General features: G+C 41.7%; 2 protein-coding genes across 5 annotated transcripts in view; both read left to right on the top strand.

Annotated features, from left to right (window-relative positions):
* LOC129325179 (tumor necrosis factor receptor superfamily member 22-like) overlaps nt 1–16,519 on the top strand; it is a 28,920-nt gene extending 12,401 nt beyond the window's left edge. For 2 of the 3 annotated variants that reach the window (XM_054972759.1, XM_054972761.1), the window contains exons 5-10: nt 4,035–4,108; nt 6,593–6,724; nt 7,339–7,361; nt 11,151–11,390; nt 14,262–14,313; nt 15,256–16,519. In XM_054972759.1, coding sequence (XP_054828734.1) covers nt 4,035–4,108; nt 6,593–6,724; nt 7,339–7,361; nt 11,151–11,390; nt 14,262–14,313; nt 15,256–15,596 — 862 coding nt within the window. In that variant the 3' untranslated portion in view covers nt 15,597–16,519. The remainder of the gene's footprint in view (nt 1–4,034; nt 4,109–6,592; nt 6,725–7,338; nt 7,362–11,150; nt 11,391–14,261; nt 14,314–15,255) is intronic. The other variant, XM_054972762.1, reaches the window with a different exon arrangement.
* A 3,447-nt stretch (nt 16,520–19,966) lies between these two features.
* CARS1 (cysteinyl-tRNA synthetase 1) overlaps nt 19,967–26,419 on the top strand; it is a 50,699-nt gene continuing 44,246 nt past the window's right edge. The window contains exon 1 of one of the 2 annotated variants that reach the window (XM_054971179.1): nt 19,967–20,041. In XM_054971179.1, the coding sequence (XP_054827154.1) occupies nt 20,029–20,041 (13 nt within the window). In that variant the 5' untranslated portion in view covers nt 19,967–20,028. The remainder of the gene's footprint in view (nt 20,042–26,419) is intronic. The other variant, XM_054971178.1, reaches the window with a different exon arrangement.

Here is a 26,419-nt window from a genome sequence, read left to right on the forward strand (position 1 = left end):
TTCTCAAAACAAAAACCCTCTTGGTGGCATATGCAGGTCTCCCTTCACTTTATCTTCTCAGTGACCCTATGAGGTAGGGTAGGCTGAGCAAAAGTGGCTGGCCCATGGTCATCCAGTGACCTCCATGAGTGAATTGGAATGCCAACTCCCCCACGCCTAATCCAACACTCTGACCAGAAGAGTACACTGGCTCTTAGCGATATACAGGATGACATCTTGTAGAGTCAGGGGCTGATTCCCAGTGCCTGTGATGGAGCTAGGGACATGCAAATCCAGCATCAAGCCTATACATTATAATAAAGCATATAACCTCTTATGCCATGGATATAATGCTTGACTTCAAAAACAGATTTTCCTGGTTCATAAATTATGAAGAAATACAGTTGTTAACTCCGTGGGTTTATAATTTTATACCGTAATAAGTCATATGCTCTCTGCCATGCATGTAGTTTTAAGAGATTACAAGTAGGTTTATAATGTGTCTCTATTAAGATATTATTTTAGTTGGATAGTTTAAAAAAACAAAAGGTTATTTTACAAAATTTAAAATACAATTAAAAAACAAAATGTGTTTTTAATTGCTGATTTTTATCTAGTCTTTTTCATTTTCATATATGCGGTTTGGCCCTGTCCGTTGCAATGTGACAAAGCATGAGAGTCAGAGGTCATTAATGTAAGGCTTTCTCACTGATTATTCTGGATGCCCTTTATGAACATTTTTTCATGCAAGAGTCTGAATATGTTATCATTAGATATGAAATTAAAGTTTGGGAAAACATAATATTGATGAATTTCACTATTCTGATTTTGATGTTTAAATTTAACCCCAGAAATTGACACAGGTTTTGGAACTGGAATATGGTGATTAGACGCCTATTTAGAGGAACATTTGCTTACTGTGTAAATTTTGTAATAATTTAAGTATTTTAATCAAAACAATATGACAGCAGCTATCAAATGCTGAACTGGTCTGATACTGTCAGATATTGACTACTACTATAATATCCTTGTATAATGTAGACTATTTGACTGGTCAGGATTTGTCAAGATTATGACAATGATCTTAAAATGGGACTGCCCTTGAAGATATCCTGGAAATTTCAGTTGGTTTAAAATGCTGCTTCACTGATAGGAGTTTGTATACATATTACACGTTAGAGACCAATGTGATTTTCAGGGTATAAACTTTCAAGAGTCAAAACTACCTTCATTAGCCGCTGGACTTGAATCTTGCTGTTCTACTGCAGACCAACATGTCAACCCACCTGAAACTACCTATAAAGCATTTCATGATGGCAGGACTGTCTCTCCCTGTATTAGTGCATGCACCAGTTGAGGTCCTCCTAGAAAGGTTGAATGTTGCCTCTTCTCACCACCGTGCTTAGTTTGCGGTGCAGAGGCAAGGTCCTGCACCTTTTCAATTACTGTCTTTTCCCTCTGGAATGGCTTATCAGAGGAAGTTCAGAGGGCTGTAATGGGTTCTGCAAAATAACATGGTGAAGATACATGAGACAAGGAAGATGGAGTTGTGGGTACTTGTATCCAGTGACCTTTGCTACTGATGATAGTTTTCTTGCAATTATAGCAAGGGGCCAGCAGGAGAAGCTTTGCATTATTGCTAGGTTTGCCCCTGAGTTTTGCAGGGCTAGAAGGTAGAGAGTAGGGATGTGTGATTCGGTGTATCTGTGTTATTGTCAGTCTATGGAAGACAGGATACATTGAAGGTGACTCCCAGACCCTTGCAGTAAGAAATCCAAGCTCTCTTGAGTAAATAGGTCTTTATTGAGATACCACAGGCTTCTCGGTACATATGTCTATAGGTTACACAGAAGCAATTAAGGGCATCTGGCTGTACACCGGTCTCTTGTTAAGAGTGACGCACTGAGCACAGGATACATTATATCAACCCGTTCACATGTCCGCCCCCCCCCCCTCCAGCTTTTCTGGCTGAACACAATCAGTAGCGGGACGAAAGGAGCGGTCCCAAGGCCGCTGCGGTGAGCCATCCAAGATAAGGGGCTCGCTCGTCTCGGAATCTGGAAAGCAACAGGGAGCAGGTGCAAGAGGCTATTGCAACACATCATAAACTGAATAACAATATGGAAGGACAGTGGGCAACAGACCTGACTGTTATGACCTTCTTTATTTTTCCATTAGATTTTTCCTTTAACCCTCTTCTTACACCCTCTGGGTAGATTGCTGCCACCAGGAATTATGTTCCAAGATGGTTAATTTAAATTTCCTCTTTAATAATGTGCCCAAGCATTAGGCTCCTTTGTTGGACTATGTGGCCCTGAGGAAAGGAATGGGATATAGGAATAACATATACTCTGGATGGAAAAAAAACACGTTTATTTTTACAAGAAGTGTATCAGTTTCACACTATTTCTTAAGCTTGATGGTTTCAAAGATAGTTATCAGTTCTTAAAGTTTCCTCACATAGGCTCAGTCACACAGATATACATAAACTTCCTCTCTCAGGCACACACACAGTTTGCCTGCTTCAGATAGATCAATCTCTCACTCATATATACATAGACTTTCTCTCAGGTGCACATAGAGTTTGCTTGCTTTAGATAGAATGTTTTTCTCAGACACGCAGAGTTTAGGTTTCCACACAGGTTGCATTTCACTCAGAAATACACAGATATTCTCAGGCTGCACATCTGTACCACACCATCTGTATCACACCAAGCATTTGAAGACAAACACACTTAAAATCATTACAATCTGGTTTAAAAATATACCCGAAAAATACCAAATAAGTATTTTTTCTGGTGTATCCAGATATATCTGTCTTATTCAGGAGTATTTGGATAAACTGGTATTTACATTCCTAAATTATCTGGATATATTCAGGAATTGTATTTTAAAGGTTGCAGCACCTTCCCCCCCCCCCCACACACACCTTTGCAGGTTCCCCAGGCTACAGGAGGAGGGGAAAGGGGGCAGTGTTACTCTGTGTGCGTGTGTGTGCGTGTCTGTCTGTCAGTGTTGCTTGCTTGCCATACACCATTGCCAGATCTTGCCAGCTGCCTTGGTACTACTGGCTTGCCAGTTTGGGTGCTGAGAGTCTCTGGTTTGACATTGGTTCTGTTGGGCTTGCAATGGCCTGACATTTGTGAGTGACACTGATTCTGTTTGGCTTGTAAAAGTATCCTTTTCTCCAGTTTAGTTCTGCTGGGATTCTCTGGTTTGTCATTGATTCTGTTGGGCTTTGTTCGTTCTCTTTGCATTCAGAGACTTGGCCAGTATGATTGCTCTTGTGCGTTCAGCTAAGGCTCTTTTTTAAGGCTTCTGTCTTTGACCTGGAAGAAACATTGGATAATGGAGTTATCCCCAAAGGAAATAATGGAGAGTGGCTGGAGGCATCATTTCAGGGGCCCATAGAACTGGACCAAGTGACCAAATTGACTTGAAACTTGGGGAGTATTTAGTAGGCAGGCAGGACTAGGTTTCTGTAATTTTGGTGCAGTTTGCTTGAAAAATGGCCCCTCCAGCCCCCTGGAAAGATTCCCCCCTAGGAAATAATGGAGCTGAATAAATTCAGAATTCTATACCAGTATAGAAATATCAAATACCAAATACTATACTGGTATGTTTGGACCCAAATATTGGGGAATATATTTCCAGATACCCAAATCCAAAAAATTCCCCTTTTATTTTAGCCCGTACCTTTAGTAGATGGTCCTCATGGCTGCCTCTTCTACATTGCACTAATGAAATAAAAAGCTTAGGTGGTCACCTATACTGGCATTTCTGGCCATGGTAAAATAGGTAGTTTTTTGCCTTAGTTAAATGCTGATGTTGATTGCCAAATGTTTGCTCATATGACAGCTACTTATTATTAAAACTCAATATAAAATGTAGAGAACTGTATTGGCAACTTGATTTCAGCATTAGTTGTTACACAATTCCCAGTCATATCTAGGAGATTGTTCCGTCTGTAGGTGCATGCTTACACCATATTTTATCAGTGGACACAAATACTAGCTCATTTAACAGGGTGTCTTTTTTAAAAACCTGCTTTATAGGTGCCCAGAAGGCCAGGTAACTTTGCAAAATTGCAATGCGACTGCAGACATGGAGTGCGGACTACCTCCTACAGGTACAGTACGTACAGGCTGATTTGTTGCCTCTCTCTTACCTTTATTAGTGGGGGCCCACTTACCATCATGAATTAGAATTGTAGTGAACATATACAGGAAGATAACCACAAGATTTTAATGCAGTGTTCTTACTTCTGAATCTTCCTGTCTGTTCTTGTAACTTTTACATGATCATACTTTTGTAGGCTTGAAAACTTTTTTAATTTCCCAAATTCACACTAACAGAAAGAATTTACACATGGGGCAGATAACTATATGAAAATCTGAAATATGTTTTGGCTGCAGCTCTGTGTAGTTATGGGCATGTAATTCCAAAAAGGCACATCGCTGCTATGTATTGATTACAGCTTGGATTAATGATACCTTATGTATTTCTTGTCTTAATTCTGGTTCATTCATTAAGATGATGAAACTCCGTTTTTTAGAATGGACAGCTACCTGTGTGACAGAGTGGGAAGGCTTGTGCTCTTCCTCCAACATACTACTGCTGTGCTGCCTCCTGCTGAACGTACAAAGTGGAGCTCTCAGTGACTGGAAAGGAAGCTTCTGTCCAAGTCCATCTGCCTGGAATAAAGCCCATCCCACCCAAACTCTAATGCACTGTAATAAATTGTTGGTAAAGCTCTGTCTGGCAGATTCTTACAGAGTTGCCTGTACAAACAAAAACGTGTAACAACATGGCACAAAAATGATTTTTCTCTACTCAGTGTAGACTCAAAGCAGCTAACAGTATGAGAACAATTAACAGGCTATGAAATTATCCTGGCAGGAGGGGCACGTAGGGGAGCAGGTTGGATAGTAAAAGCTCTGCCCTGTGTCAACGCCCTGTTCCCTAGGCATTTCCTTCCTTGCATGAGACAGTTTTCTGGGGCTGGAGGGGAGAGCTGAGCAGGTGGCAAAAGGTCTGCCCCATGGCACAATCTTTCTTTGGACACTGGAGATTATATAGTATCATGACATTAGGCCAATGTCAATATGAAGGTAAAAGCTCCCTGGGATATGGGAGTAGTTTGCAAAGTATTTACTGTGTATATGAGAGAGGCCAAAGAGTGCAGCAACTATTGGACTATCGTGTTAATTTCCCACGCGAGCAAAATGATGCTCAAAAGTCTACAGCAAAGATTCTTACCATATATGGAATAAGAAATGCCAGATGTTCAAGCTGGATTCAGGAAAGGAAGAGGCACTAGAGATCACATCACACATTTATGATGGCTAATGGAACACACCAGGGAATTTCAGAAGAAAATCAGCATGTGTTTTATAATTTACATCACAACTTTTTATTGTGTGGATCATGAAAAGCTATGGATAGTGTTAAAAGAAATGAGGGTGCCACAGCATCTGATTGTTTTGAGGCTACTGTCAGGACAGAATATGGGGAAACAGAATGGTTTACAATTGGCAGAGATGTCAGACAAGGATGCATATTATCTCCCTACCTGTTAAACCTCTATGCAGAGCATATCATAAGGAAAGCTGGATTAGATCTAGAAGAAGCTGGAGTAAAAATTGGTGGTAGGAAAATCAACAATTTGAGATATGCAGATGGCACCATGTTACTGGCAGAAAATAGTGAAGACTTGAAACAACTACTGATGAAGGTTAAAGGAGAAAGCGCCAAAGCAGGATTACATTTGAACATCAAGAAGACAAGAGTAATGACTACTGAGGAGTTACACAATTTTAAAGTTAAGAATGAGGAAATTGAAATTGTCCAAGATTTTCTATTCCTTGGCTCAATCATCAACCAACAGGGAGACTGCAATGAGGAAATCAGAAGGAGATTGAGACTTAGAAGAGCAGCTATGAGGGAGCTAGATAAGATCCTTACAGATAAAGATGTCTCTTGGGACCAAGATCAAGATAATCCAAACAACGGTGTTCCCCACTGCCATGTATGGATGTGCAAGTTGGATGGTGACGAGAGCTGACAGGAAGAAAATTGATTCATTTGAAATGTGGTGCTGGAGGAGAGTTTTGCGGATCCCATGGATGACCAAAAAGACAAATAAGTGGGTACTTGATCAAATTAAGCCTGAATTCTCCTTAGAAGCTAAAATGACAAGCCTAAGTATCGTTCTTTGGTCACATCATTAGAAGACAAGATTTTCTGGAAAAGTCAATAATGCTAGGAAAAGTGGAAGGCAGTAGGAAAAGAGGAAGACCTAAAATGAGATGGCTTAACTCAAGAAGTCATGTCCTTCAGTTTGTAAGATCTGAGCAAGTCTGTTAATGATAGGATGTTTTGGAGGTCTTTTATTCATAGGGTTGCATAAGACGGAAGCAACTTGATGGCACATAACACACGCACGTATGAAAGAGGGGGCTGCCTTATCCAGGATCCCCCAGGAGAGCTGCCTTAGTGCCCTAGTTGACTGTATTATCAAAAACAACCCATTCCTCCCACCCCCAGCTTTTTGAGACTTTAAATAATTTGTGAGATCTATATCTTTATGTACATATTTCTTTTTGCCTTTTAGGCATTTCACACGTTGATGATATTTCCATATGGTCCATCCCTCTGTCTCTTGTTGCTGTTGGTTCTGTGATCATTGTTGTAATCAGTATTTTCCTATGTTACAAAAAATGCTGTGTCCCTTGCAGGAATGAAGGTAATTTTTTTGATGTTTAGACTAACTTTCTCAAAGTAACTAACCCTAGTTAAATGAGCCAAAGCAAAGATAAATTTAAATAATGATTACAGAATATACAGAACTTTATTGTATGAGATCTGTTCTTTAAATGTGGCAGCTGTAAATCAATGTCCAGAATGTATCAGAAAGACAATTCCATAACTATGGTTGATTAATTTTCTTTCCGGACCCTGTTGACCTAGATTGCAGATAGGGAGAAGGTGAAGGGGGATTGTCAGTGTGGGATTTCTTTTGAGGTAAAGAAACCAGAGATCAAGTGACTCTTTCAGAGGGGAGGACATTCAGAAAGGATAGGAAGCTGAAGGGATGAGGCTGAGGAGTGCTCCAAGTGCTTCTCCAGTGTTCCAAGCTAACTCCAACTTTGTATAGGAATTGTCAGGTGCTCCAGTGAACTGCATAGTGTCTAGATGGAAGTGTGCTTGGGCCATTGGCCTTTCTGTTCTCTAATTTAAGTCTCTCTAAATTATTCCCAGAAATACTTGCATATAAGCAGGATGCAAAATTTAAAAGCTATGTTTTATTATGCTCTAATAGAAAGATGTATAAATATTTCTTTCTCTTTTTCTCTCCAGAAAAAAGTGCCAGTGATCGCTTGGTAAGTTTCCATGGATCTTATTCCTTTTTATAAAACTCATCACTCTGCTTTCCTTGGAAGAGGGAAGGCAGAACGGGAAGTTTACAAGCAGGATGCCCTTATCTCCATCCTCTCCTGTTAGTCCTCTGTGTGGTAGCAGGAAGGTGTCATGAAATAGGAGAGCAAGCAGGGACTCTCCCCATTTGCTCCAGACACCTGAAAAATTGATTATTACTCAGGGTGTGTATCAGGCCATCTGGAGAGTACAATAGCATTTGCTTGCAAAGCAAATCCTGAACATGTTTAGGTTTTTGTCTGTTACATGTGAGCCTTAGCAGTAACACAAATAGGCAATTTAACTGAAAGCTCCAAGGTGCAATATTGCAATTACAAACTACAGATGGTTTACTTTAAGGGAAATCAGAGTTCACATGATCTTTCTTTTTTAAAAAAATCTACGCCATATCTGTTTGAGCCCGGAGTCTAATAGGGAAGATGGTTTCCAAATAATGAAAATAGAAGGCTCTTCTAGCAAGAGCTCCAACATACTATTCTTGGTCTAGAAGCACTCCCAAACTTTGCACCTGATCAGTTAGTGGAAGTCAGTGTCCATCTAACATTTTCATGCTTCCAGAACATCGACTTTCCCAGCCGACATTGCCTCTACTTTGTCTGATTCAAGACTAAAACAGCTGCTTCTGGAGGCTTCATAAAAGACACATATAGCTGGTTACCTTAACATTGATGAAGCCCAACTTCAAACTATGGATGATCTCATCTAGTGGCTTCATGTTAATGAAGCATAGGGGAGAGAATAGACTCCTGAGAAACCCTACAGTTCAGATCCCAGACAGTTTATTGATGGAAGTATTTCATGAATGTTCTGTCAGAATTGACCAAAAATCTTGAAGGGCTGTCCCTGTAACTACCACTTTCTTTCCAAATGCTCCAATAGCATTTGATGGTATTGATTTCTGCTGACAGATCTAACAGAAATAGCAGAGTGGCATTGACTCTGCATTTGCAAAAGAGGTCATCCACCAGCACAGCTAAGACTTTCACGGCCCCCAAACTAGGCTTAAGTGAGTTAAGGGACTCATTAAACTGGGGAATTCTTTGCATTCCATGAAGTGATGTTAAGGACATTTCCTCTAAAGCAGCTTTTCTCAAACTGGCCTGCAAGGGTTCTCCAGTTAATCCACAGAACAGGCATTCAGGGCACTGCTGAGAAGAGGCTAGTAGCCCAGCTGTGGTGCCAGGCTGAGTTGTAGGAGGTAAATCTTCATGCTCTCCTCCCCACCCCACCCCCACTTCCATCCTTCTGGTGTCCTGCATGGTAGGTCCTTCTGGTGTCCTGCTGATTTGGCTTAACGCTGCATTGTTTTAGGTTCCACTGCCTCAGGCGGAACAGGAAACTGCTGCTCAAGAGGCTGCTCAGCAGCAGGTGCAGCTTTGGAAGTGCTTGAGGGAGGAGGGGTGGACATGGATGAAAAAGGGGACTTGGATCATCAGGCAGCATCCACCCTCCAGATCATCCATCCTCTCCATAGCACATGCTGATGCTACCGTGAGGAAATCCTGCCTCCCGTCATCCTGCCTCAGATAACCCTCATAGTCTCCTCTAGCAGGGCTTTGGCTCCTAGTGCAATGCCTGGCAAGACAAAAAAAAAAGGACAAATAGGCTTCCTGTAGTGTCTTTCATGATAATAATTCCATTGGAGTAGCTCTGTAAGTTTGCTGCAGCAAAATAAACTGGAAGTCTTGTGGTATCTTAAAGACTATTTTTTTTACCAGCATAAGTGTCCATGGTCAAATTTTGTAAGTCTTTAGTGTGCCACAAGGCTCTTGTTTTTATTTTTCTGTTGCACATGCATGTGTTCAGGAAAGACAGGTGAAACAAGGCAGAAAGCCTGCCTCTGCTCAACTATCAATGCTGTAGCAGTGTGCTGTGTTGTACTGGGGGAAGCTAAGAAGTTAGGGACAAGCCACTATGCAGGAGTGGCTTCTCCCTCACATACAGCCCAAAGTCTCTTCTTAAGATGCTGTTGAGCTTGGTTCAGGCAGCCTCAGGGGTCAGTTTCTGTAGCTGATGGGTTAGTGTGGGAGATAACTATGAATAGTCAGAGGAGTGAGCAGTAGCACCTGCCAGTGAGTTGTTCTCTGATGGTTGAGGAGAGGAAAGCCTGTCCTTGTCAGATATATTTGGGAGGTGGTAGAGTTTGCAGATGATATCTTGGTCAATATTGGGCAAATGTATGGTTCCTGATTTAGCAGCTTGCTGAGGTATTCTGTGTCTAAATTACAGCCTCACAACTGTCTGGTACGGATGATCTTTTACACCTGAAGGCAGCTGTTTTTCACTTTGATGCTTCAGTCAAAATATGTGACTATACATTCCTTAGACTCTGGGGGAGTCTGTTGCAACAATAGTTTGGTGGAAGTGCCTCAAAAGACATGCAATTATACTGCCAGAAGGGGCGGAGAGCTCCTTGCCTGTACTATGTTTCCTGTAGTGGCTCTCATGAGCTTTTGGAGGCCAACATGGGGCACACACAGGGATTTGTGAAAATCTTAAAATAAAAAATTGGGATCCTTGGGTAACTGAAGCTGGAGAACTTGCTCAAAAATTTGCAGTTAAGTTACCATCAAGCATCACTTAACCGGCAGGATGAGGACAGAGTTCAGCCTTTTACTAGTTACATACAATGCAGGAGGAGGCACAGGTCCAATCAGTGCTCCTGTGGTGCTGCCGGGGCTCAGTCTGCACTTGTTCTTCACTAGCGCGGGAGATGACAACAGACAAATGCTGCTTGGAGCAACCTTGAACCGACTTCACCTGAGGGAAATAGATATGATCAGAAACTTCTATTGTTAAATGACAGGCCATGATGTGAAAAAGACACTGTTCTTCCCCGCCCCCAACAAACACACATACAGGCTGTTTAGGGATACAAGTTTTTGAGTCTTGGGAAAATACAGGTGATCAGGTAAGCTGACGAGATCTTAGAAATGGTCTCAATCATTTTAATCATATAGTTTGATTTTTCAAGCTTTATAGTAAACAACAAAGTGAAAAAAACATTCCCCCCAAAGTTACCTTCCAACTTTTGTAATCTATGTAGTTAAGATTTAGACCTAAAATCAAGTGGGGAAAAATAGGAATACCTTTATTCAAGACAGAGCATGGGTAAATGCCCTTTCCAGGGCAGAAGCTATGGAAATTGAACTTTTCCCGATGCATGCCCATTCCTCAGATTGCTAGAATTACCTCTTACAACTTTATTTTCATTAATCATACCCCAAGTCAAAACATTCACCATCATCTTTGTAATTACTCTAATTTCTTCTGCTATGAATAGGTAATTTTGTGGGACAGAGACTACATAGTTGAGCAGCAGTAGTTCAATTACACGTTGTATTTACAGACAAATTCCACAGAAAGCACTGATGGTAACTGTCTTCCAAAACAGTTTCACTTTTGACATGTTTCCTTTCCACCAATTCTACCCATTGGATTTTTTGTATATCTTTGCTAGCTTCTGCAGTAGCTCTAATAATCTATAAATGTTTACAACAGTACCTTTTCTTTATTTAAGGCATGTAGCTCAAACTTATTCTTGGAATAAGCCCTTCATTGTGGTTGTGGTTGAAAAAAGAATGCTGGACTAAATAGATGTTGATGTGCACTAGTGAGGAAATGCAAACATCCTTATGTTTAACCTGGACTTGCACTTGAGTGTTCATAAAAGTTTATCTAAAAATGAGCAACCCTCGAACACAATACTTACTTATCTATTTATTTATTTGCAGAGTGCTGATAGCACTGTTGACTTGTTGCCAAGCAGGAAAAACTCAAACACAGATGCGCTTCCTACTGAGAGCCAGGAAGTACGAACTTATTGTGCTGATCCTGATTTTGAATCAAGTTGTTCTGACTTGCCTGAGAATATCAACTTACCCTCAGGCAATACACAGGAAGCATCTAGCTCTGGAGCTGTTCCACTACTCCATTTGACAAACAAATCTGGCACTCACAATGTAAAATCAAATGTAAGAAATAGTGTGGAAGCTGTTATGCTAGAAGGTGTCACATTTCTGATTATCTGTTTGTGTAAAAACTGGAGGAAGCAATTCCACTTTGCATATAAAGGACCAAGCCAATTGGTAGTAGTGCTATCATTAGTTTCCCTTTTCAAAGCCATGTGGGGGTTGGGGGTGGAGACTATTTCAAGAAAAACATACAAAACATTTGGAAGGAGGTTAAACGTTCTGACAACTAAAAAAGTTCACAGGTGGGGGGAGGGGTTTGCTTCTCTGTAATTTGAAATAATTCTTTCCGTCTCCCATCAACCCATCCACAGACATCGTCTCCGTGGTCAAGTATAGGACTATGCCCCACTACCCTGCTAGAAGGTTCTGGCACTATGGTTGCTGGTTCCCCACTAGGAGCGGGGGATCCTCCGCTCCCACCCTCCACCCCCTGCCCCTGCTTACTTGGGCAAGGGGGGACACGCCTTCTGGGGTACACTCCCGGGTGGTGCATCACACTCCTACACTCCTCAGTGGGCCAAATTGGGCCCCAAACAGGCTGAATCGGAGTGCAGGAGCTCACCAGAGCCCTCCTGGCATTACTCCTGCACTCTACAGTGGGCTAATTTTGGCCAGTTTGGGGCTGAAATTGGCCCACTCCGAAGTGTAGGAGCATTCCAGGGCCACCCTGGCATCACTCTGGTGTTCCATAGTTGGCCGATTTTGACCCCAAATGGGCCAAAATTGGCCCACCGCAGAGCACAGGAGCACTCAAAGGCCCATCACGCCACCTCGGCAACATCCCCACACTTTGTAACAGGCTGATTTCAGCCCCAAATGGGCCAAAATTGGCCCGCTGCAGAGCGCAAGAGTGCTCCCAGTGGTGGCATGAGGCCTGTGCGATGATGTCACTTCCTAGAAGTGACATTATCGTGCAGCCCAAGAGTGCTATCTAAAAAGGCAAGTGTCAGGTCTCCTGCCTCCCGTCTGGAGGGTAAGGAGACCTGGCAACCCTACCTGGCTCTGTATAGTCAAGATTTTTGTTAAGAATCTAACTACATGGATTTTGCCTCCAGTATGTAATTGGTTCTGAAGCAGCTTTCTGTGTCCTAATGCCAGCCTCTGTTCTGTTCTTTTCTTGCCTGTGGTTTCCCCCCCCACCGTCTTGCTTATTTTTACAGTTTGTATGGGTTGGCAGGTCTGGTTGGTTTGTGAGGGGGATGTGAGCTTTTCCAAGATTATTTTGGAGAAGAATATAGTCCTGTCCTTCTGCTTCATTTCAAGGGCAGTCATACCTGGCTATTTTCCTTGTGTGCTCTTGAGTCATGCTTTTTTTTAAAAAAGAGGAAGTAGAATCCAAAAGGCCTGGGTGATACTTGGACATAAAAATATCCTTGTAGAGATACACCTAGCAAACTTCTTAAATTAATAAGATATTGTGAGGCTCGCCCTGCCCCTGGTTGATCCTGGCGCTGTCGGTTATCACGGTAGAGACCCTGGGTGGGCCAAACTGGGGTCCCAAGCTTCAGAAAGAGAGCAGGGCAGGTTAACATCATTTGTGACTCCCTTTTTGCTCACTTGGATGAGATCTGGCCCCTGGGTTCCCTTGTCAGACACTCTCCATTCCTCCCTGGTTTGTTACAGGCCTCCCCTTTTATCCCTTCACCATTCCCAGACTCCACTCCCCCCCAGTCCCACTCCCAGTAATCTAACCACTGCCCTGGGCAGCCATACCTGCTACCACCCTGTTGCCAGACCCGCCTGATGACTCTCGGCCTCCCCCACCTTGCCTGCCTACCCACTGCACTGCTGCTGTCCCTTGGCCTGGGCGCTTGCTGCCTGCAGTGCTCTCTGCCACCACGAGGACCCTGACTATGATGGGACCTCCCTTGTGGCCCTGTTCCATGGGCCGCCCTTCTCCCATCTGGTCTCGTGGGGGTGGGGGGCACTACCCTGTTGTCTTCACTTCCAAGCTGCCAGCTCCATCTCTCGGGTCACTTTCCTCCACTTGGCTGTCGGGCCTCTCAAGTGTCATACTATGGAGTTTCCTCATTGCTCTGGCCAGGGAGCCGGAGGCTACTAGGATCTTGGGGTCGCTGTCTGGCCCACCACCTGCCACCACAGCCTCGCTTGGGCTTCCTGCCACTGTGGTCTCCTTGGTGTCCCTGACTCCTGACACCACCTCCATGGTGGCCTCTGTTACCATTGGGTCAGTGCTTACAGTGGTAGGTGAGGCTGTGAGCTAGGGCCCCGGGACCTGTTGAGCCAGGAGGGTCCCCGAGGCCGGCCCTGGTGCTGGATAGATGTTGCTTTTGGGTGCTGTTGCTTTTGCACTTTTTTGGACTCCCACATTGATCATCTTTACATTTATCCAACAGTATGGGAGTGGTTTTGTATGATACTTTAAGGGAGTATGGGTGAATCAAGTGGCCATGTTGTGAGGCTGCAGACTGAAGTATCTACAGATGGGGCCATGTTGACTCAATATACTTGAGTACAATTCTATAGAAAGTCATCATACTTCTCATGATGATTCAGTGGCAATAATACAGTTAAGTAGAAATTATATATAATGTTAGGAAATGCCAAAAGGCAAGAAAATGCAATATACAGTAGTTTTCTTTTGTCATATGGTTATCCAATTGATGCTTTACAGCCAAAACCTGCTCTTGTGCTGATGAGCTGGAATATTTTGAAGGGGTTACATATATTCTGAAAAAACTTTGCAGTACGCAGTAAAAATGTTGCTGAAAACTTATTTTGTCGATAAAACAAATCTGTTGTATGAAATGGAAGTGTATCTGGTAAGGGTAGTTCATCTGTGCAAAATGTATATATGATGACTTGCTGGAATGAATTGAAATTAAGGCATATGCTCTCTTTCAATCAAAGGTTCAGCCATCTAACAGTGAACATTCTGCAGTGATTAAGCCTTCTCATGATGGTAAGTTGTTCAAGTATTTTCTTCTAGCCTGTCAGACAAGCAGTGTTGGGAGAAAACAATTCTGTTTTATTTAAGCTTGGCTACCCTACAATAAAGGAAGAAATTAGACTTCTCAGCCTTTCCTTCTCCCCGTATCTGGGCCAATCCCTGATCATTTTTTTCTTCTTGGATAGCTATCTAAAAACTTTTGTTTAATTAGCTTCTTATATTTCTAAATTGCTGTATCTTCTGTATGTATGTGGAGATGCAACAATGAACATAGATTTCACCCTAGCATAGGATGCCATAGTTGGCAGGATGGCTTTGTTAACATGGAACAGCTGTTTGCATGCTGTAGGGAGCTGATAGATTTTAGGAAACTTACACTGAAGAATAAGAAGTGAGTTAATTTAGCTTGTAATGTGTTGAGGAAATGTGGTGTGGTAGTGGAGCTTTTAGCTGGGATTGGCTGCGCTTACCTTTCTACTGCAGAGAGTTGGGGCAGGTAAAAAGGCCCCAACTGCTGTTGGCTGAGTTGCCTAGAAAAGCAAAGCAGGCATAAGGGGATCAGAGAAGGCAGCAGTTCAAGGGAAGCAGGTAGAATTAGGAAATGAATCTTCAGATGGAGAGGTGATCCAGAGGTGTGATGATTCCTGAGGTAGCAGTGTGAAAGGGGAAGGAAAACTGTAAGAGAGAAAAGTCCAGAGGAGAATTGCAGTTGGCTAAGAGCAGTGGAGGTAAGGAACTGCCCACTGAAACCACCTCCAGAACAGGCCTCCAGTAATTATAGTAATGTAAATTTAAAATTTGAAGCTTAGCAGCTAAAGAAAACTGAATATATTGCCTTGGAAAAGAAAAATTCTAAAGATTGCTTCAGGGAGTAACATGACTAAAGTAACCTGGATGTAAATAAGTATACAAAGCATGCATATAGCTCACTAATTTTTAAAATTTATATTTTAGAGCTGAATGAAATCTGTGAGGAGTTAACAAATAGGGTGCTGGTACGTGACTGGATGAAGCTTATGAGGAACGCTGGTTTATCAGACAATGAAATAGACACCATAACATATGATTATCCTTCTGATACCCATGAACAAAAGCATCGCATGTTAAAAACTTTATATGACAGGTTTGGAACTCAGAATGCTTTATGTAAATTATTAAATGGACTACAGCAAATGAAGCTTATCAATATTTATGAAAATCTACGGAACGAATTATTAAGCAAGAATATAAACATTGTAAAGGACAAAGGCAAATGTCTCTATTTTGTTAAAAAATCAGAGGTACAAAATCTGTAAACTACAACCTGTGGAGTTCTATCTTTCATACATGACCTCATTTAATGTATGTTAATTTTTGTTGAAAGGCTTCAAAATAAAAGTGCCAGACATGGAAACTCATACCATTTGTTAAAGGCTGGCATGATGCACACATGTTATGTGTATGTTGGCAATAATGGCTGTACTTGAACAGCTATGAAATTGCTTTACTTGATCTTTTTTCAAGAAAGAAACTGGAACAAGTTTTAAAATTATCAGAGGTTGTGTCATCCATACTGACTGAGATTTTAAAAAATGAACACAAGTAATAAGATGATGAAATTTCTTTTCCAGTGTCAAATTAAGCGGGTAGGTATTGAAATAACTTGGATTTTTACACCAATTATTGAATGTATTTATATGCAGCTTCTAGGAAGCTGTAATTTAACAGTTTTTTATCTGGAATAAGAACTCCATTTATAAGCTCCTGTATGAGTAGCCAGTTATATGTCCCACCCAGGGCATTTTTCTGGGAAAAGAGGTGGTGGAACTCAGTGGTGGAGCTTAGGACTGCACAATGACATCACTTTGGGTCAGCTGGAACAAAGGGGTGAGTTTTTTAAAGTTTAAATTGCCCTCAGTGAAAATGGTCGCATGGCCAGTGGCCCCGCCCCCTGATCTCCAGACAGAGGGGAGTTTAGATTGCCCTCCATGCCACGGCCATGTGACCATTTTCAAGAGGTGCTGGAACTCCGTTCCACTGCGTTCCTGCTGAAAAAAAGCCTTGGTCCCACCAATGAAACACAGGATGGGAAATTATAGAAATAGAGTGGTTCAGTGCTGGTGCTATGGTGGCTGCAAGAGGTGGCTGACTGGGGCATTTGTAACATTTTGATCTTTTAAAAATGCCATTCACTTTTTATCTTTTGTATATATTTTCTAATAAACGCATTTTAGAATTTTGTGTGGATTCTTTATTCCACTGTTGAAATGCAAAAGTCAAAAATGGAAAAATTAAAGCAGAAATAATATGCTTTTCATTTATATAACACTTTTGAGTGTCCATAATAATTCACGTACAATTTTTATTAGTACTTACTACAACCTTGAAAGGTAGGTCACTCTGTTAATCCCTTTATTGCTGATGGGTTGAGGAATGTCAACTTAGGCTACCTAATAATTTAATGGATGAAGAAAAATTTTAATTAGGGACTTTACAGCAAGACTTGCAGCATGACAGAGCTTTCTTTGAAAGTGGAATGTCATGAATGGCAAGTACAATTTATATTATTTAAAAGATGGAAGAATCAGGGCTTGCTGATTTTACTGCTTCCAAATTACACATTTTCATAGGAGAAAAACATCTCAGCAGTTCTCAAATGAATGATATGCCCTGTCAGAAAAAAAGTTGACATCTGACATGAACATCTGACAAAAGAATGGTTACACTTATGCATAATTATTTTGTCTTTACTTGGGTCCATAGATGATTGACTGGATTTAACAATGGCTCAAGAAAGGACTTTTCCATCACAAGAAGCACCTTCAATAGGCATGACGGCATGAGTTACAATTTTGGCCCATGTTAGATTTTTATTAAGTGCTGCTATCTACAAGTGAAGAATTTTGCCAGTCATTTGAATGTAACTATTTCCCTCACTGCTTACATTCTACATGTGTAGAAATGCTTATTTTTAACTGCTTCATGGAATAATTTTTTGTCATATCCTTTTTATATTCTAGCATTTCATCATGTGATGATGAGATATGAAATATGTATAAAATGCAAAATTTTACATATAGGAAACTTCTGTTCTGACAGAATTCTGCCCATTAGTTACTAGGTTCAGTTAACGGTACTGGCCATCAGGTACAACACCCTTCATGGCCTTAGACCCTCATATCTGCTGGACTGCCTCTCCTCCTATGCCCCAGCACAACAACTTCACTCATCTGAACAGACCTTCTACAGATGCCAGCCTGCAAATGAGCAAGATCAACAACTGCCAGTACATGTGCATTCCCACTCCACAAAATGGCCTGCCTCTGGAGGTCAGGAAGGCTCCCACAGTTTTGGCTTTCTGCAAATTATGTCAACAGAAGTGTTCAGGAGGGAATTTTTTATAACGGAATAATGCTGTATTATAACAGAATTCAGGAACACATTTCAGTAGAGGGAACTGGACTGTGAATTGTAGTACTAATATGTATTATTTTATCTTGCTCTCACTGCATTATATTTCTATTTATGTAATATTATTTTTTCATTGTTCAATATGCTGTATTTAATATGCATATCTTGTTTCAAATTTCTGCTATCTTCGTCCTGCTACACTATTCGTTAGATGTCTCCTCATCCTGTTGATTATATTGACTCACATTATGTGATTTGTCTTGAGTCTCAGTGAGAAAGACAGACTAAAAATAACAAATGTTCCTTGATACCCAGTTGGTTGGTTCAGTTTTTAACTGAATATCATGCAAGCTGATCCTTTGCAGAATGAGGATCAGACTGTACAATGTTGCTGCGGCTTTAGAAGACAATGGGATTAGTCATGCCTAAAACTTGTACACACCATGGCAAATTTTATGGCATTATTCTATGAGGTCAACAAGGTAACATCTGGCAATATTGCAATGGTGCTACTGCACCATAACTTTATAACAAAATGATTTAATCATGCCACATTTTCTGGTGTAAAACAAATGGACTTAAATCAGGATTTGATTAGGGATACTTGTATTTGCCTGATTACACTGTTTGCTGATGTAATTGCTTCATCGTTGATTTTGCTAGGTATCTCAACAGCCTTTGATACCATGCAATTCTATACCATGTAATTCTATTCTATTTGGGGAAATGAAATTCCTTTACTGACTGTTCAGAGGATTGCTGATGAAATTAGGAGCTGCCTTGTGGGGCTCCCCAGGGTTCAGTATTACCCTCAGTGTTTTTTAGTTTCTATGTAAACCTTTGGGGGGGTGGCGGCATCTGTATGCTGATCAAATCAAGCTCCATATTTCATTATCTAAACCAACAGTACAAGTGGGCTCTGTCCTGGGAATGCCTGACAATTGTTATCAATGGGCAATGGGTGAACTGATGCTCATTCTAGACATTAAGGTGATATTTATCAGGATGGTTGAGGTTCTCAGGAATGTGTTTCTCCTACATTCAGTAGGGTCTAACTGAGCCTAGTTGACTCAGTTAAGAAACTGGGAGGTATGTCAGAACCTTAACTCTTGCTGAAGATGCAGGTGGAGTCAGAACCCAAGTGTTCCCCTCCCAGTCTTTATTAGGTTTGAAAGGTGGCTACCTACTTGGACTCAGTTGACCTAGCCACATGTTCCATGCTACAGTAACGCTGAGGCTATTATTATTGTGGATGGTTTGTAATTATACAGCTTTTTAGTGATCTGACTTGAGTCCCTGTAAGGGGGGAGAGAAACTATAAATACAATGATAAATAATTTTGCAATCCCCTAGTATAATTTAAGACAGTTATGAATTTGAATTGTGTGCATTTGCTGAGATATTTGGGAGAATGGACAAAGTCCCCAAGGAAGGGTGTTGAATTCAGTCTCATGTTATCAATGCATTGCAATGGCGCCTGGCTGCTCACTTAACTTATTTTGCTCTTGTGCAACTGTACCGAAATACCAGGTGAACTTGAAGATTCAGTCCTGTGCAACTCTCTGTGCAGCCTAGGACCTATATCTTCCAGCAAATGAAAACCTGTATACTTGTAACACCTTTATCCCTCCATATAGGATCATTGTCTTGGTGAACCCATCTGCACCATTCTAGATTGCTGAAGGCTTTTCTTTGCAGCTACGTGCAGAGTTCATTTATTCTGCAATATACTGTCCTTCACTATTAGCTTCTGGAACAGGTGTGTGAAAGACGTCTAACTTAAGACCTCAGAGAGGCGCTAGTACTTAGACAACATACTAACTTTGATAGACCAATTATCTGATTCAGTGTAAGATAGCTTCATGTATCCCTTTTAAAACCTTAATTTTTATAACCTTAATTTTACAACGAATCTAGTTGCGTTTAGTTAATGTAGAAAGCCAAATGCGTTCATCAATATTTACTGGCTCTGCATCTGGACAGACTGTTAGGGTGGAAGTGAATGGCAAGCTACTCAGGCATATCTGGACGCACTAACAATCCATAAGGTGTCCCTGGAACCGTTAACTCCCCCCCCCCCCCAAAAAATCGGCCCAACAAGGATATTGATTTACTAGGGACATGCGCTAAAAAAAAAAATTCCTCCCAAGGGGGCGGGGATGTTGAATTGTCTCTTGGCTGAGGGTGACGATTCTTCTTTTCGTTGCCTGGTTACCCGGCTTCTGCCGGAAGTGGCTGAGGCGGGGCGGGTCTTCCGGACACGCTGTTGGTTGCATCAGCCTGTGTGGTAGAGCGGCGCTTGTTAAGAGGCTGAGGAGGAGGAAGCGCAGAACGGGAATGGCAGCTGCAGGTGAGATTCGATCTTTTGTGCTCCAGGTAGCGCGGCCCTGGGAATGGGCTGAGGCTCCGTGGGGTGGGGGTAGAGGGCCTTGTGGCGTCCCTTTGTTCTATCCGGCGGGGGAGTGCTATTGTGATGTCAATGATTGTCGCATAGCCAGTACAATCAGATGGCGCCTTCTCGGGCGCTGGGGATTCTGGAGCCCCTGACGAGTCTCAGGAGGGGACTTGAATGCAGGCTGTGATCTCACGGTGACCCATGAGCGACACCTGTTTCTTGGGGTGGAGCTGTGTCCTGGGTCACGTCAAAGACCTTAGGTACCCTTGCGATTTTGGTGCCTGTCTTTTCTGATGGGACCCGCAGTGATAGGAGCATGGTAAAGTCGGGAGGCATGTCTTTGGATACCAAGAGAGCCATCACCTCACTTTGATTAATATATGTTTTTGATCACTTGCAAACGGCCTGAGAGGTGATCATTAAGAGCAGTATTTGTTCATTACAAGCGTTTCTAGTTTAGCATCAGGTTTCTAACTCGGCCAGATAGGTTGTCCACTGGGGGGTGAGTGTATGTGTGTTCAAACAGCAGTCGTTTCTTTACTAGAACCATTTAATTGTCAAGTATATTGTCTCAAGTCTTTATTTAGCTAATATATCTATGGATAGATTGACCCTTCTGGGTTTTGTCTAACTGTTTAAAAGTTGCCTAGTGTCCATCACCACATCTTTTGAAGTCCCAGTCTTGTGTGAGACCAAGAAATCACTGCCTCCGTACCATTATTAATATTTTCTTTACACTTCTGTCATGTTCTCTGTTTAGTTTTCTGAACACCCCCCCCCCTCCTGCTTTACCTTTTTACTTAGGGAAAGGCAACATCATGAAAATGTTAGACTTCCTCCTCCTGTTCATTTACTTAGAGCAAGCATAGTGAAAATCATAGTGAAAATGGCTTCTGAGCAAACATGGTTGTTGGTATCTTTAATGAGATGGAGCAACTAGGAATGCTAATTGCATTTGATAACTGATCATGATAGTTAAAGGAGTTTTTCTGAAATATTGCACCCATCAAATAGAATATGTTGTGAAAATTTATGCAGAGCGGTTTGGAACTTACTCAACTTGGCATATGTTTAACTGTGTTCTCAGAGGAATACTGAATGTGAGCTGAGTGACAACAAGGTAAACATGAATTAAGCTGATGGTGGGCTTGTGCTGAAGTTGCCTTACAGCTGCTTCATGAATGCTAGCTATTCTCTGGATCTTCTTAACCCAAATGCAGGCATGCCAGAATGGTCACGTGATGTATCCCTAAGTTGTTGGCTGTATCTAACAACTGTCACTGACTGCATTAAGATTGTGTAGTTTGGATGGAGTCCATGCTATTGGGATTTTTAAGATGATTTGGAGTCACCATTATGTGGAATGTTTCTTTCAGTTTTGAAAGTCTGGAAAAGTCCATGCTATTGGGCTTTTCCATCTTATTCCTGATTTTCTTAGCAGCTGCTCCACAAGACCTGGATTCAGTTTGAACACAGTTCTTCTGCATGTCTGCCCTCCCTCTACATTTAACAGTTGGGGAGTAGGTTTATTTTCTTCCTCGTGTGCTCTAAATTATCAGGTTTTTCAAGCAAGGATGCTGTCATCAGTGGTGTCACAGCACTTCTCCTTTTTTATTTTTAGTGCATGCTTAAGTCCCCTCTCCTGTCCTTAGCTTTTCCATTTTTTTAAAAAAAACCCAATTCCATAATGTTATAAGGATCTAACATTTCATTTTTTAAAAAGTAAGTCAGTAGCCCCTTCCATTGCAGAGATATGCCCCTTTCCTTACTTTAAAAAAAATGAAACCTGAGGATTCAGAGAACCTGCCGCATCTATTATTACAGTGTTAGCACCTTATAATGTTATGAAATTGACTATTAAAAAAAAAGTTTGAAAGCAAAACTGGAGAGGGGGAGGAAGGAGGGAGGAGTAGTTTACTATGATGAACAACTAGTAATCAAAAAGTGGGTTGGAGATGGGTGGGAGTAGACAGGACAAACAAAACTGAAAGAAACGTTCTGCATAAAAGTGACTCCAAATCAGCTTTAAAAAAAATTTGGGTAAACGTGATCTCAAAAGAACCAGGGAAAAACGGGAAAGCAAACGAACAAAAACCCAAAGTGAAAACTAAAGGCAAAAACCATTCATGCAGAAATAAGGGGATAAATCAAAGATATATGGGACCAGAACTGATTAAGCCCTATTGTTACATTATTATTGTATTGGTGTGAGTGTTAAAGCAGAGCTGTATCAGAGTTAGCACATCATTACCTCAAAGCATGTGTGGCCTTATGATGTGGTCAGGTCTTCCTCAGGTTTTTGTCGAAGGCTTTCACGGCCGGAGAACGATGGCTGTTGTGGGTTTTCCGGGCTGTATTGCCGTGGTCTTGGCATTGTAGTTCCTGACATTTCGCCAGCAGCTGTGGCTGGCATCTTCAGAGGTGTAGCACCAAAAGACAGAGATCTCTCACTTCCTCAAGAGATGCCAAGAAAAGTTCTCAGTATATTTACTCTGTTCCAGGCTTTGCAGGGCTAAATTTAGTTCATGTGAAAGTTAGCCAAAGTACCATGGTGACAAACCAATGTCAAAAACTAATGACTAATAGAGGCATGCAAAAGCACTGCGCCTGTGGATTTTTTAAAAGTAGCGCATAAGTTTGGGGAAATGAGGTCATGATCACTTACTATCTGTAGTTTTTTTATCTAATAAGGAATGATTTGTTGAAAAAAAGTCCTGCTTGTTTACATTTATTTCATAGGTGCTCATTAAAAAAAAAAAGAACTAGTCATATTTTAAAATGAGGACAGTCATCAGGTTGCCGAGCTGTGTTACGACTTTGTTCCTGCACCTAGTTGCCCACTGACTTGGGGAGGCATTTTTCTCTGGGCTCTCAGTGGTTTCAGAAAGAGAGATTTGTGGCTGATACAGGAGAGCCACGGTGAGAAGAATTGTCTTTCACTTTCTTCCATATGGCACTTTGCTACTGCTGATACCACCAAACAAGTCCAGTGTTGAGACTATGCGTAATCTGTGATGGGGAGAGAGGAAGCCTCATCCCTTGGGCACAGGAACAACTGACTGGGGTGGAGGTTTCCATTGAGCTCACTGGGGATGACACCAAGTTTTGACACCAAATTTTGGAAAGGAGCAAAAGCACGGCTGCCTCTTGTTGCTGGAATTGTTGATGTTTGGTTTGTGTTTTAGAGAAGTAAAGATCAAAAAGGAGAGATAAAAACTCATGCAGTACAAGCAACTGTGTCTTCAGGAGAGAGAACCAAAGTTTGCTATAGCCATGGGCACACAGGATGCAGTTATGGGCTCTATCTCCAGGGGCGGCGGGCCTATTGAGGCCAGGTAGGCGGTGGCCGCAGGCGCGGGGTGCCGGAGGGAGCGCCGGAGGAGGCTCGGCGGGCGGGAGCGCGTGCCACAAAGCACCAGCCTCCTATCCCTCCCACCCCGCGCCGCTGCCGCCGCCAGCACAAGCCCCTGGCCAGGCGCAGCCACCGCGGGCAGGCATCTGCGGCGGCGCAGGCAACCGAGCGGGAGAGCTCGGAGGCCGCCCGCCGCAGCAATTGGGCCAGCGGTGGCGCGTGCGCTCCCGTGATAACGTCACGCGTGACGTCAACACCCAGGCCAGTGTGCGCGCGCGCTCGTGCGCGCGTGGGGGCGCCCGGCCAGCCGGCCGCGAGCGGGGTAAACCCTTGCTCCGCCCCTGTCTATCTCATGCACAATTTCTCACCTGTCCCAGGATCCTTTTCTTTGCTCACAGCATTCAAAAGTTACCTTGTTACTCATGAGCACAGAAGTGTCTGCTGACTGCTATCTATGGTGACTTCAGGATTTATAACCAGAGCTCAAAAAATCCAGTCATTTAGAAATCTGAAGCTCCTGTGCAAATTTACCTATTAAATTATGTTGGACTTCCTTCTGAGTAAATGAATGTAAGCTTGGGCTGTAAGTATTCCATGCTGGTGCTTTGTAATCTGAAAAATGTTCTGGCCCTCTTTGGACTTACAAATTGCTGTATATGGCTGAAATGGACAAGATGACAAGAAAACTGAGAGATCTGGACTCAGGGCAGTTCAACACAGACTGGGAGAAGCTGAAACAATACCTGGAGAAGAAATGGGAGGTGGGAGGAAAACTGTGGCAGTTTGAGAACTACTGAAGTATTGAAGTAGAGGGGGGAGACTTTACCGGGGGGAGAAGAGATAAATGTGAATTAATAAGCAGTCAGATTAATAGATTGACATATATATAGATATATATAGGTTAACAAACAGAACATAGAGAAAATAATTAATTATAAGGACTAAATATAAGGAGCGATTAACTAACAATATTTTCTTTTTTTCTGATAAGTTTTGTACCAAACTGAATGTCTGAAGATATAGATGGGTCAAATTGATTGACTACGTGAGGAGAGATATATAGAACTATTATAAAAAGATAGAATGAGTAATATATATAGAGAATAAGTCAAATTGTTTGATATAAACGAATGTATGATCTATATGGTTTATGATATATAGAAATATCTGAAATTGAAAAATTGGGATAAATTGTTTATCTAAGATGGAAACAAAGACTTACAGTTTGGGCATATAATGTTAAAAATAGTTAAGGATGTACTGCTTAGAATAATGGAGAATATATATTTGTTTTAGATAGAGGAAGCTAATAAAAGTAAGGGAAAGGGGACAAAGGGTTGGAAAGCTGTTGGAAGTCAACAAAAAGGGGGGGGGAAAGGGAGGGGGTTAGAGATGAAAAAATTGGGGAAAATTGAATGTAAATGTGGAAATAATGGATTCTAACCCAATAAAAATTTTTCAAAAAAAAAAATGAAAAATGTTCTGGCCCTCTTTAACGTTTTCACTGGAGGGCTTCTATGGCATAGTGGTTCAAGTACCCGACTTAAACTGAGAGAGTCTAACTTCAAATCCCCATTCTGCCATGGAGGCTCACTGGATGATCTGGGGCCAAGTATTTTTTCTTTCAATCTAATCTACCTCACAGATTTGTTGTGAGGATAAAAAGGAGAGGATAACCCTGAGCTCATTGACAGAAGGATGGGGGTACTAATACACTAACTAAATAGAATAAGTACATTTTGCTAAAATAATTTTTACTCTTTATGCGTTGATGTTTTAAAGCCTAATTCTTAGGATTTCCCTTTGAACATATTATTAAGAGGTACTTGGGCAGAACCATTAATCTTTAAAAAGGGAAGTGGCAGTCAGTTTGCATTCCAGAGCGTGTATGTCAAAGTCAGATGATGGAGAGCTACAAGACTGGTGCTTTGGGTCACCTGTGGCATCTGGCACTAGGGAGCTTGTGTTCTGTCAAACACATTTACCTCCCTTGTCCTGAGGAGCTCGAGATGGCATGCCTGAAATTCTTTAATTCTTAGTCTGGCAACAACCCTGCAGGGTAGACTGGGTTAGAAAAAATATGTCGTGCCTAGCTTAAAAAACAAATTGATAGGTGCTTTTTGTGCAGAAATTGCAGACTTATTTCTAATTACACATGTGGGTGTGTTTGTGTGCATTCTTCTGATTCTTTCAGCACTTAATTGGCATGTGACGACCAAAGAGGTATGGTACTTAGTGCTGATGCAAACATACAGTTTTTTTTCAAGAGCATTTTGTTTTCTCTGAGTGCTCATCTGCAGCAGCATGTAAGCAACAATGACAGTAGCTAAATACTTAGCCAGTGGTGGCTAGAAGAAACTAGTATATAAACTATAAATATTGTGTACAGATTTCAGCTATTTAAATGGACTGATTATGAGATTATGTTTAAAGTAAAAGTAGGTTTCTCCCAGATGAATTTGGTGATTTTATGAGATGAACATTAGTTGACACATGACCTGTGGGTCACTTAGCAACCCACAAAATCCTCTCCCACAGTCTGTCCCATCATCCAGTAGCACCTAAATCTTGGGATGAGAAATCCAGCAATTATTTCAGGGTAGATAGTGATCTCATGTTGAGATTTCAGGAAGAGGTGCCACAATGTGTAGAATGTTCAATGGCCACAAGCCACTGTTCTCATTCCATACATTCCTTTCTCTTAGATGTTGCTTAAATGCTTTCTTTGCCAACTTCTCTTTTTTGTGGGATTCAGTTTTAGTTTCAGTGGCCTTGAAATTAAGCCTCAAACCTCAATACAAATTTGATCTAGAGGCCATACAAACAAACAAACAAAAAACCAAGACGGCATTAAACATAAGTTCTCCTGCTCATAACATCTTGACTTGTCATCTTGAATATGTGGTGACCTCCAGATTCTACCGTGATTAACCACTGGTTTCTATATTCACAGTGGTAGCTTTCATTAGACTTATGAAGGG

Source organism: Eublepharis macularius, chromosome 2 (assembly GCF_028583425.1).
Source record: "Eublepharis macularius isolate TG4126 chromosome 2, MPM_Emac_v1.0, whole genome shotgun sequence".
Taxonomy (NCBI): domain Eukaryota; kingdom Metazoa; phylum Chordata; class Lepidosauria; order Squamata; family Eublepharidae; genus Eublepharis; species Eublepharis macularius.